Source organism: Phyllobates terribilis, unplaced genomic scaffold, assembly GCF_046119375.1.
Source record: "Phyllobates terribilis strain yellow unplaced genomic scaffold, ASM4611937v1 Scaffold_3__8_contigs__length_932513732, whole genome shotgun sequence".
Classification (NCBI taxonomy): domain Eukaryota; kingdom Metazoa; phylum Chordata; class Amphibia; order Anura; family Dendrobatidae; genus Phyllobates; species Phyllobates terribilis.
Genome location: NW_027362763.1, coordinates 918,078,434 through 918,091,906, shown reverse-complemented (window position 1 = coordinate 918,091,906; position 13,473 = coordinate 918,078,434). Strand labels below are relative to the sequence as shown.

Below are 13,473 nucleotides of genomic sequence, written 5' to 3'. Positions count from 1 at the left end.
CAGGAAATTTCTGCTTCCAATCCTGATGGTGAGCACATAGCTATATTGTGCTATTTACAAGAGCCGGTGTCTGTTACAGAGGAGTCACACTGCCCCCCGTAGAGGTGCAGAGAGGGGTGGGAGCCCCGGCTATTTCCCTGGCCTGTCCCACCCTCTCTGGCACCTGCAGCCCCGCCTGGGAGTGATGGCGCAGCATGCCATGGAGGCTCCTCAGCCAGTCACTTCACTGTATCCGGAGAGATTTGGGGAAGGGCTTAGCATCCAGCATTGGGTGTGTGGGGGTCACGGAGGAGACGGCTTCCTCACTTCTCGTTACTGATACCCCGGCACCTCAAACAGGGCTGCAGTACGCGGAGTATCATGTAATCCCAAAAACAACGGCTACACCCTATAGAAGAGCTCGGCTGAGATTTCCTTGCCGTCATTGGCCAAGAGGAATTTGGCATCACAAAACCACGCCCACCTAGGTCTACGTACAAGACTGACTGGAGACTTCCGTGGTTGGCGACTCAGCGCTGAGCAGCCAGCGGAAATGGCGTATCCGGGCTACGGGAAATAGCGCTGATTGGTTCACCTCGGAGACTTGGCCAGTTCACGCATGCGCAGAAGGTAGTGGCGCCGGCGGAATGGCGTGAGAAAGCACGAAGAGCCTTGAGTGTACACAGTTCACCTTTCCCAAGGTAACGGTGTGGTTGGCTGTGTTAGTTTTGGTATTCGCGGTAGTGCTCACCCGGGTCTTCGCTGCTGCAGACTTCCATTTCTGTTCAGACGTCCTTATCTGCTAACGTTGTGGCTCATCATTCACCGGAAAGTGTACTGCTCGAGCAGCCTGATGTACCGGCCTTTACTGTGTGCCCACATGTACACAACTGATGTACCGGACTGTTCTACTGCTGTAACCTGGCCTCAGCCCCATATAGAGACCCCTATACACCCAGCAGTGCTGTATCCTGGGCTCAGCCCCAATATACAGACCCCTATACACCCAGCAGTGCTGTATCCTGGGCTCAGCCCCATATACAGACCCCTATACATCCAGCAGTGCTGTATCCTGGGCTCAGCCCCAATATACAGACCCCTATACATCCAGCAGTGCTGTAACCTGGGCTCAGCCCCAATATACAGCCCCTATACATCCAGCAGTGCTGTATCCTGGGCTCAGCCCCAATATACAGACCCCTATACATCCAGCAGTGCTGTATCCTGGGCTCAGCCCCAATATACAGCCCCTATACATCCAGCAGTGCTGTAACCTGGGCTCAGCCCCATATAGAGACCCCTATACACCCAGCAGTGCTGTATCCTGGGCTCAACCCCAATATACAGACCCCCTATACATCCAGCAGTGCTGTAACCTGGGCTCAGCCCCATATAGAGACCCCTATACACCCAGCAGTGCTGTATCCTGGGCTCAGCCCCCATATACAGACCCCTATACATCCAGCAGTGCTGTATCCTGGGCTCAGCCCCGATATACAGACCCCTATACATCCAGCAGTGCTGTAACCTGGGCTCAGCCCCATATACAGACCCCTATACATCCAGCAGTGCTGTAACCTGGGCTCAGCCCCAATATACAGACCCCTATACATCCAGCAGTGCTGTAACCTGGGCTCAGCCCCAATATACAGACCCCTATACATCCAGCAGTGCTGTATACTGGGCTCAGCCCCAATATACAGACCCCTATACATCCAGCAGTGCTGTATCCTGGGCTCAGCCCCATATACAGACCCCTATACATCCAGCAGTGCTGTATCCTGGGCTCAGCCCCAATATACAGACCCCTATACATCCAGCAGTGCTGTATCCTGGGCTCAGCCCCAATATACAGACCCCTATACATCCAGCAGTGCTGTATCCTGGGCTCAGCCCCAATATACAGCCCCTATACATCCAGCAGTGCTGTAACCTGGGCTCAGCCCCATATAGAGACCCCTATACACCCAGCAGTGCTGTATCCTGGGCTCAACCCCAATATACAGACCCCCTATACATCCAGCAGTGCTGTAACCTGGGCTCAGCCCCATATAGAGACCCCTATACACCCAGCAGTGCTGTATCCTGGGCTCAGCCCCCATATACAGACCCCTATACATCCAGCAGTGCTGTATCCTGGGCTCAGCCCCGATATACAGACCCCTATACATCCAGCAGTGCTGTAACCTGGGCTCAGCCCCATATACAGACCCCTATACATCCAGCAGTGCTGTAACCTGGGCTCAGCCCCAATATACAGACCCCTATACATCCAGCAGTGCTGTAACCTGGGCTCAGCCCCAATATACAGACCCCTATACATCCAGCAGTGCTGTATACTGGGCTCAGCCCCAATATACAGACCCCTATACATCCAGCAGTGCTGTATCCTGGGCTCAGCCCCATATACAGACCCCTATACATCCAGCAGTGCTGTATCCTGGGCTCAGCCCCATATACAGACCCCTATACATCCAGCAGTGCTGTATCCTGGGCTCAGCCCCATATACAGACCCCTATACATCCAGCAGTGCTGTATCCTGGGCTCAGCCCCATATACAGACCCCTATACATCCAGCAGTGCTGTATCCTGGGCTCAGCCCCATATACAGACCCCTATACATCCAGCAGTGCTGTATCCTGGGCTCAGCCCCATATACAGACCCCTATACATCCAGCAGTGCTGTATCCTGGGCTCAGCCCCATATACAGACCCCTATACATCCAGCAGTGCTGTATCCTGGGCTCAGCCCCATATACAGACCCCTATACATCCAGCAGTGCTGTATCCTGGGCTCAGCCCCATATACAGACCCCTATACATCCAGCAGTGCTGTATCCTGGGCTCAGCCCCATATACAGACCCCTATACATCCAGCAGTGCAGTAATCTGGGCTCAGCCCCAATATACAGACCTCTATACATCCAGCAGTGCAGTAATCTGGGCTCAGCCCCAATATACAGACCTCTATACATCCAGCAGTGCAGTAATCTGGGCTCAGCCCCAATATACAGACCCCTATACATCCAGCAGTGCTGTATACTGGGCTCAGCCCCAATATACAGACCCCTATACATCCAGCAGTGCTGTATACTGGGCTCAGCCCCATATACAGACCCCTATACATCCAGCAGTGCTGTATCTTGGGCTCAGCCCCATATACAGACCCCTATACATCCAGCAGTGCTGTATCTTGGGCTCAGCCCCATATACAGACCCCTATACATCCAGCAGTGCTGTATCCTTGGCTCAGCCCCATATACAGACCCCTATGCATCCAGCAGTGCTGTATCCTGGGCTCAGCCCCATATACAGACCCCTATGCATCCAGCAGTGCTGTATCCTGGGCTCAGCCCCATATACAGACCCCTATACATCCAGCAGTGCAGTAATCTGGGCTCAGTCCCAATATACAGACCTCTATACATCCAGCAGTGCAGTAATCTGGGCTCAGCCCCAATATACAGACCCCTATACATCCAGCAGTGCTGTATACTGGGCTCAGCCCCAATATACAGACCCCTATACATCCAGCAGTGCTGTATACTGGGCTCAGCCCCAATATACAGACCCCTATACATCCAGCAGTGCTGTATACTGGGCTCAGCCCCCATATACAGACCCCTATACATCCAGCAGTGCTGTATACTGGGCTCAGCCCCATATACAGACCCCTATACATCCAGCAGTGCTGTATCCTGGGCTCAGCCCCATATACAGACCCCTATACATCCAGCAGTGCAGTAATCTGGGCTCAGCCCCAATATACAGACCTCTATACATCCAGCAGTGCAGTAATCTGGGCTCAGCCCCAATATACTGACCCCTATACATCCAGCAGTGCAGTAATCTGGGCTCAGCCCCAATATACTGACCCCTATACATCCAGCAGTGCAGTAATCTGGGCTCAGCCCCAATATACTGACCCCTATACATCCAGCAGTGCTGTATACTGGGCTCAGCCCCATATACAGACCCCTATACATCCAGCAGTGCTGTAACCTGGGCTCAGCCTCATATACAGACCCCTATACATCCAGCAGTGCTGTAACCTGGGCTCAGCCCCATATACAGACCTGTATACATAAGTGAAGAAATAGTCTAGCTTCATGGGTAGATTTTTCTTTATTTAAAAGACTGCAAGTTCTGGTTGCTTTTAGCCACATTTACTGGTAGTATGTCCTTCACATATTATGAAGGCATTTACAACATGTATGATATACCTTGCTGCTCGCCCACCCACCTCCTGTTTGTTCAATAGGAAATGTTTGCAATGCTGCAGTATATATACAGTACTGACCAAAAGTTTGGACACACCTTCTCATTTAAAGATTTTTCTGTATTTTCATGACTATGAAAATTGTACATTCACACTGAAGGCATCAAAACTATTAATTAACACATGTGGAATTATATACTTAACAAAAAAGTGAGAAACAACTGAAAATATGTCTTATATTCTAGGTTCTTCAAAGTAGCCACCTTTTGCTTTGATGACTGCTTTGCACACTCTTGGCATTCTCTTGATGAGCTTCAAGAGGTAGTCACCGGAAATGGTCTTCCAACAATCTTGAAGGAGTTCCCAGAGATACTTAGCACTTGTTGGCCTTTTTGCCTTCACTCTGCGGTCCAGCTCACCCCAAACCATCTCGATTGTGTCCAGGTCTGGTGACTGTGGAGGCCAGGTCATCTGGCGTAGCACCCCATCACTCTCCTTCCTGGTCAAATAGCCCTTACACAGCCTGCAGGTGTGTTTGGGGTCATTGTCCTGTTGAAAAATAAATGATGGTCCAACTAAACGCAAACCGGATGAAATAGCATGCCGCTGCAAGATGCTGTGGTAGCCATGCTGGTTCAGTATGCCTTCAATTTTGAATAAATCCCCAACAGTGTCACCAGCAAAGCACCCCCACACCATCACACCTCCTCCTCCATGCTTCACGGTGGGAACCAGGCATGTAGAGTCCATCTGTTCACCTTTTCTGCGTCGCACAAAGACACTGTGCTTGGAACCAAAGATCTCAAATTTGGACTCATCAGACCAAAGCACAGACTTCCACTGGTCTAATGTCCATTCCTTGTGTTCTTTAGCCCAAACAAGTCTCTTCTGCTTGTTGCCTGTCCTTAGCAGTGGTTTCCTAGCAGCTATTTTGCCATGAAGGCCTGCTGCACAAAGTCTCCTCTTAACAGTTGTTAAAGAGATGTGTCTGCTGCTAGAACTCTGTGTGGTATTGACCTGGTCTCTAATCTGAGCTGCTGTAACCTGCGATTTCTGAGGCTGGTGACTTGGATAAACTTATCCTCAGAAGCAGAGGTGACTCTTGGTCTTCCTTTCCTGGGGCAGTTCTCATGTGTGTAGAGCTTTATGGTTTTTGCAACTGCACTTGGGGACAGTTTCAAAGTTTTCCCAATTTTTCGCACTGACTGACCTTCATTTCTCAAAGTAATGATGGCCACTTGTTTTTCTTTACTTAGCTGCTTTTTTCTTGCCATAATACAAATTCTAACAGTCTATTCAGTAGGACTATCAGCTGTGTATCCACCTGACTTCTGCACAACACAACTGATGGTCCCAACCCCATTTATAAGGCAAGAAATCCCACTTATTAAACCTGACCGGGCACACCTGTGTAGTGAAAACTATTTGCGGTGACTACCTCTTGAAGCTCATCAAGAGAATGCCAAGAGTGTGCAAAGCAGTCATCAAAGCCAAAAGGTGGCTACTTTGAAGAACCTAGAATATAAGACATATTTTCAGTTGTTTCACACTTTTTTGTTAAGTATATAATTCCACATGTGTTAATTCATAGTTTTGATGCCTTCAGTGTGAATGTACAATTTTCATAGTCATGAAAATACAGAAAAATCTTTAAATGAGAAGGTGTGTCCAAACTTTTGGTCTGTACTGTATTTGTGATTGATTTTTGTCTTCATCCTGTTACAGATTGGGTGATAATTCAAGATGATTCAATGAAACTTGACAGCCTGTAAACGTGAAAATAAAAACAGAAGCATATTCATTGAACTAAACAAGAAGAAGATGGATCAGAACAATAGTTTGCCTCCTTTTCAGGGCCTGGCTTCCCCGCAGGTGAGTAATATATCCTAACCCATTTCATAAGAAAAGTAAACACATGCTTTGGATGTTCACATTAGCATTTTACCATTCCATCAGACTTCCTAGGATCTTTGATAAAAGTACATAATACGTTCTCTAGAAGTGTATTGGCTTCCTTCATATGTACTGTTAGCTGGAGAAAATGAGCACCATCATCCCTGGTTTATCTTGTCTAACACCCACTTCTACTGAATGTGAAGAGCTTCACCGCAAACTTGAAAGCCATAACTCATTGTGAATGTCATAGTACATACATGTCAAACTCAGGTCCGTGGGCGAAATCTGGTCCACAATCTAATTATAGTTAGCCTGCGAGAAAATACAAAATGTCTAAAACAGCTGGTCCGCCGTTAGACAGCGCATGCTAATACTACAAATCCTGCGCTTCTAGTCTGGCATGCTCCATGGTTACTACAAGATTTTTAACATACCCAGTAATAACGCACTCCCCAGTGCGTTACACACTTAATTCTCTTTCATGTATTCTCAGTTTTGTCTTTTTGTACGTTGTTATCCTTTCCCTATCTATTGAGATGTTACCCTTCTTGTCCTGATAGTGTATGTCACTTCTGAATAATCTTCTTTTGAACTTTTTGCATCTCACTTTGCAGGGAGCAATGACACCTGGAATCCCCATCTTCAGTCCTATGATGCCCTATGGCACTGGTTTGACCCCACAACCTGTACAAACGACAAATAGTTTGTCGATTCTTGAAGAACAGCAGAGACAGCAACAGCAGCAAGCTCAGCAGTCCACGTCCCAGCAAGGCACTCAGGGGTCCGGCCAAACTCCACAATTGTTTCACTCACAGACTCTAACCACAGCACCTCTTCCAGGCAATACGCCTCTATATCCTTCCCCTATGACCCCCATGACTCCTATCACCCCAGCCACTCCAGCATCGGAAAGTTCTGGCATTGTACCACAGTTGCAGTAAGTACACAATATATGTGGATCTTTGCCTAAGAATGAATCATTTATACACCTATGCTTTGTTTTCGTGTTCTCTAAAGCTATAGTCATACTCAGTGCCTATTAAAAGTGTAGCATTAGAGTGAGTAATGACATGTTGTTTGTACCCATGGGATTTCAAAATCTGCAAATCTGGTACAGTTAATGAATAATATGCTGTATACTTGTCCACTTCCTCCTTTCATACTCATTCTAGTCAATGGAGAAGATATTGCATGACTGACAATATAGGTTGTAGTTAACACACATTCACAAAATTTGTTTATCAATATTTATTTATTTATTTTTTTTTAAGGAATATTGTGTCCACGGTGAATCTTGGCTGCAAATTGGATCTTAAAACGATTGCACTTAGAGCTCGAAATGCTGAATATAATCCAAAGGTAAAACTATCTGTAATGTTAGGGTATGTTCACAGTTTGACTGATTTTTCTGGGTGAAAAATCCATACAATAAAACCACTGTGCAAAAAAAAGTGCTCTAAAACAGTTTTTTTTTCTGGTTGGGGAATTTGATGAATTTTAGTCGTTTCAAGCATAATTGTATCAAGGTTGATATGTTGCTGCTTTTTCCACATGGGTAAAAATTAGCACCATGTGCACCGTGGTGAGAGTTCCCATTAAAATTAATTGGATGCTTATTCAAAGCGTATTTAGGCTATGTGCCCACGATGCAGAAATGCTCCGGATTTTTCCTGAGCGTTTCTGCATCTCCCTGGCAGAAAAAAACGCATGCGGATTGTACATGTGGATTGTACATGCGTTTTTCCTGCCAGGGACAAGCGGAAGTGAAGCGTTCTTCACATGCATTTCTGCATGCGATTTTAGCATCACTTGGAAAGTGCTTGACAACTTGGTCACACTATATAAATCCTTGCAACCGGCATGGATTTATATAGTGTGACCGAAAGAATGGTAAAAAATAAAAATTAAATATCTCGCGGTAGGTCCTTTAGTCCACTGCGAGCTGCCGGCAAGCCGAGACAAGGACACCGGGGGCCAACAGAAGGTAAGTATAATATTTATTTTTTTATTTTATTCTTTTTTTTTTTTATTTTTTTACAGGTACTATGGTACCCGGGTCCGGAGGAAAGTCTCCTCTTCTCCAGACCTGGGTACCATCTGCACATTGAAACGCATCGAATCCGCATGTACAGATCCAGTGATGCGGATTCCATGCATTCCAATGCAAGTCAATGGCGGCGAAAACGCGGCGCTTCCACAAAATAATTGGTAGTGCTGCGGATTTTTCCGCAATTACAATCCGCAGCGGAAATTTCCACAGCACATGCGGATTATCATTGGGGAACATGGCAGACCTTCTACCAAGCGTTGAAGTGTTTCTGCAGCGGAATTGCCGCTGCTGAAACGCTTAAAAAACGCATAGTGGGCACACAGCCTAAAAATGGTTTACATGTGGATTTTGGAACAGAAAAAAACTCCATGTGCTCATATCTTAAAGAGATCTTCTGCCCAGTATGCAGTTTGTTCTGAAATTAGCTCATATCAAGACGTTTCTGTATGCTTTTGGGGGCACACTGAACACTGCAATCTTGCTTTGTACAGTTGTGGCCAAATGTTTTAAGACATTTTGTTTTTATTCATTCACCCGTGACAGCACCACGAGAGAGGGGATCCGCCCACCAAGGACAGGAAACCTACAGGTTAAAAGGGCGGCACCTCTCTCTCGCCTCAGTTTGGTTTCCTGTCGTTGATGGGAACCCCTGCAGGCTTACCTGATGAAAGAAGAAAAAAGCTTCCGGTCCCAGGCCAGGCTGGGATATCTTCTCCGCTTCGGTTGGTCTGGATCCCCTGGAGACGCTACAACAGAGCTCAGGGGGGCTGCTCCGTGTGCATTGGGGTAAGAGCGGCATCCCCTGACCGGGGTCGGCAGCTCGTGCGTGGTCCAGACCGTGGGAATCATGAGGCGCGGTCTGGTGAAAGATCCCCCCCCAAACACCCATCCCCTGTCTGCAGATGCAGGAAGTTCGGGCCGCTGCAGCGGGTGACGCGGCGGGCGAGGCTGGTGATGAGGCGGAGGTGTGACAGTACCGGCAGGTGAGCCTGGGTACAGCGCTTTCAGAATGATGTCACAGCGGGAGACACGCCGGGGACGTGCGGCGTCAGGTAGGGGTGGATGTTCCCCACCAGGGAGGGTGGGTCTTCACTCCACGCAGGGATCAATTGACCAATAGGGAAAATATTAGAATTTTTATAAAAAGGGTTAGAGTTGGGACTATCCACCAGCACCTTGAAGGTCCAGGTATCAGCTCTGGGGGGCCTTATTTTCCTATGATTTAGCAGCAAACTACTGGATATCCTGTTTCGTTAAAGCATCATTTAGATCTAGACCCATTGTAAAACCAAGACTGATACCTTGGGACTTAAACCTGGTTCTTTCCGCACCAACTAACCCTCTCTGTGAACTTTTAGATTCGGCATCCCCTAAACTCGTCTCTATAAAAACAGCCCTGTTAGTAGCTTTAACATCAGCCAGGAAAGTCAGCAACATTCAAGCCTTATCCATGGCCCTACCGCTTACCCAAATCTTAGATGATAGGATAATCCTGAAACCAGACCCAGCATACCTTCCGAAAGTGGCCTCTCATTTTTATAGAACTCAGGAGATAGTTCTTCCCACTTTCTGTTCCTCTCCCAAGAACGAGAAAAAATTACATACTTTAGATGTGAGGAGGTGTGTTATTCAATATCTTTCAGTAACAAGAGATTATAGGGTAGATAGATCACTCTTCATATGTCACCAGGGTATTAGGAAGGGGTGTAGAGCTTCAAAACCAACTATTCCAGATGGATTAAAGATGCCATCTCCCTTGCCTATTCATCAAGGTGCCGCTCATAGCAATGTTTACATGACAACCACAGGGGTCTGCTGCAGACCCCGGGATGTCATGCCCACGCATTGGTGACCCGCGGTCATGTGACGGGGTCACCGATGGGGGCTGATGCCGCGCTTCTGGCCCTGCAATGTTAAATGTCGCTGTCAGAGATTGACAGCGGCATTTAACTGGTTAACAAACGCGGGTGGATCACGATTCCATCTGCGGCTGTTGCGGGCACATGTCAGCTGGATAAATCAGCTGACATGTGCCCGGTTCAGTGCGGGCTCAGCACCGGAGCCCTCACTGAACTGGGGGTGATGGCCTGGGGCGTACTAATACGCCCCAGGCTTTAAAGGGGTTAATCTGATTGAGATGCTGTGGCATGACCTTAAAAAGGCGGTTCATGCTTGGAAACCCTCTAATGTGGCTGAATTATAAGGGTATGTGCACACGATCCTTTCTGGCAGCTCTTTGAATGCAGCATACTCTATGCTGTGTATAGGATTCACCGCATCCTATACTTTGCACTGATAGAATTTCTCTTGCAGAGACTAGCGTCTCCCAAGAGGAATTGACATGCTGCAGTCTGTGAAGACGCGCCGCATGTCCATGTCCGCGTATGATCTGCAGGTGCACGTAAACGCATAATGACCATGGGATTTCTTGAAATCCCATCCACTATTCTGTAACATGTGGCTGCAGCGCATTGCACGCAGTGCAAGTGTTCTGCGTCCAATTTGTAGCAATTACTGATCGTGTGCACATACCCTAACAATTTTGCAAAGATGAGTGGACCAAAATTCCTCCAGAGCATTGTAAAAGACTCATTGCCAGTTGGTTTGGATTTCTTTTTCCCTTTATAATAAAGACCTGCATTCTGTGTTTACTTGTGTTATTTTTGTCTAATATTTAAATTTGTGATGTGAAACATTTAAGTGTGACAAACATACAAAAGAATAAGAAAGCAGGACGGGGCAAACACTTTTACACACCACTGTAAGTGTGTTATGGGCATTGCGCAATTATCATTGTTATCTTTGATATGAGCTTCTTTCTCTTCTTCTATTGATAGAATTGGTGACCCCTTTCATAGATTATAAAGGCATGTAATTTTCAGGGAGTCACCTAAAGTTAATGGAAAAGAAGCATGTCATGAATTTTCAAATAGAAACAGCTAAATAAGACAATACTAGCTGAGTCATATATGGTAGGGTCTTGTAACCAGATGAATACAAAAAAACCTGCTGCTTTTAACTTTTTAGTTTTATGGAATCTTGTCCAAGCAACAAATCCAAACGGCTTGTGTTTTTTAGTATGCTGTTTTGTTCTCCAGTGCTGTAACTAGCTGCTTTATAGAGCAGATTTAAAACCTTTTGCAGTCATTCTTGCAACTTTATTTTCCATTTTACCCCTTAACAGAGCTACTTTTCATTTTTGTTCTTTCATTCAAGAACCATAACTTTATTTTGCTTCCGGCAAATCTATGTAAGGGCTTGTTTTTTGTGCGACTGGTTGTATTTTTGAATGACACCATCCGTTTATCATAAAATTTACTAAGAAAGGGGAAAAAAATTCCAAGTGAAGTGTAATTGTGGAAAAAAAAAAACCACATTTTCACATTTTTCGGCTTTGTTTTTTCGGCATTCATTCAGTAGAAATTATCCAGATATGATTCTCCAGATCAGTACGATTATGATAATACCAAACTTGTATATTATTATTATTTTTATTTTTTTTTTCATTAGTGGTGAAAAAAATCATTCAGTACAAAACGAAAAAACCAAAACACAGATGGGGATATATTTTATAAGTAGATGGATTGGAATTTTCTGGACACATTGATACCAAATATGTCTATTTTATTTTTTACATTTCTTGTTAACTGAGAAAAGAGGTTTGAATCTTTCTCTTTTTTTTTTTTTTTTTTTTGTACTTTCTTTTTATATATTTTTTTAAAAAACTTTCTGCACTTCTGTTTTAGTCCCCTTAGGGGACTTGAACCTGCGTTCATCTGATCGCTTCTACTGTATACAGCAATGCCCACAGTATTGCTGTATATAGTATGAAACCACTATTCTTTGATGCTCAGCCACAGGCTTGACATCACTGAGGACGTCACATGACAGCCCCAGCTGTCATAGTAAGCCTGGGAAGCTGATGGCTGCCCTAATCAAAATCCAGGGCCGATTGTGGTGTTTAAATGTTGTTGTAAGTAATTGACAGTGGCATTTAATAGGTTAACAGCGGTGATTGGCGGGCATTCCGACCGCTGCTATTAGAGGCTGATGCCAGCGATATACTATAGCCAGCATCTGCCCAGTATGGAGAGGACTCTGCTTCTGAGCCTGCTTCAAAGTCCCTGACACACTTCACGACAAATGTCAGTCATAAGACATTAAGGGGTTAAGCAGTTCTGGGAACTTTCCTTAGAAGTGCTCATGTAAGAAAAATTTGAAACCAAACTTATTTACCTTCAATTTTATGGTGTTGTCATCTTTGACACCTGCTTTCTTATTTGGCTGTTTTGGTTGCTACATTTTTGTGAAGAAATATACCAACTTTTTTTGTCTCCTAGCGTTTTGCTGCTGTAATTATGAGGATAAGAGAACCACGTACAACGGCGCTTATATTTAGCTCGGGTAAAATGGTCTGCACAGGAGCCAAAAGGCAAGTATTCATATTTCCAGATTTTTTTCAATTATCTTCAAAGCAACCACTTCTCAGCATTGAATTTGCAACACCAAGAAGGAAAGTTTGTGGAATTATGGAATGGAATCTCGATTTTATTCATTATGGGTATGGGCTCCACATGCAGAAATACACACTCCTAACATACCTTGGTATGTTATCAATGGCGGTCTGAGGAATGTCCTGCCACACTGAATGCACTTGGGCAATTCCTTACTATCTGCTGATGCCAATCTCTTTTTTTAATTGCCGACAAATGACATCCCAGGTGTGCTCGATGGGAGACAAAATCTGGAGATCCTGCAGGCTATAGTAGCCTTTTTAGGCTTCTCGGGCTGCTTAAGGTAGAACAAATAACATGTGACTTTGCATTGTTTTGTTGACAAACTGCTCCTCAGACACTTTAGAGAAATGTCTGTAACTCTGGTTCCACGACCAAATCAATTTAACGCTGAGCTGTTAAGCTACCTGTAGTGAAAATTAGAGAAATACCTCTACTGTACATTATACCTCTAGACACCATGACCATGGGAGTAGGACCATTTAGACGTTTCCTCATGATGGCCTCTTCATGGCGTGGCCCATGTGGTCTCATCATTTTAGTAGGATGGCATGTAATGAGCCAATCTGTAGTGCAAATGAAATTGGACTTCACATGCCAAGCCTAATGCATCATATGGCAAAAGAAAAAGGAGGATTATCAGCTCACCCACTTAGAAGATCTCATTGCGGAACCAGCGGTGCAACTGGGAGTATCGATCAGTTAGCAGAGAAAAATCCAGCTGTAGAAATCTTCTAAAACGCGTTTGCTGATGTCCTCCTAAGTGTGTTTTTTTACTATCTATATGTCCTAATAAAATATAACTGATTTTAGA

At 45.4% G+C, this 13,473-nt stretch overlaps 1 protein-coding gene across 2 annotated transcripts in view; it reads left to right on the top strand.

Moving 5' to 3' along the window:
- The first annotated feature begins 532 nt into the window (after positions 1-532).
- TBP (TATA-box binding protein) overlaps positions 533-13,473 on the top strand; it is a 48,024-nt gene continuing 35,083 nt past the window's right edge. For both annotated transcript variants that reach the window (XM_073672805.1, XM_073672804.1), the window contains exons 1-5: positions 533-680; positions 5,925-6,071; positions 6,710-7,032; positions 7,367-7,454; positions 12,486-12,577. In XM_073672805.1, coding sequence (XP_073528906.1) covers positions 6,021-6,071; positions 6,710-7,032; positions 7,367-7,454; positions 12,486-12,577 — 554 coding nt within the window. In that variant the 5' untranslated portion in view covers positions 533-680; positions 5,925-6,020. The remainder of the gene's footprint in view (positions 681-5,924; positions 6,072-6,709; positions 7,033-7,366; positions 7,455-12,485; positions 12,578-13,473) is intronic.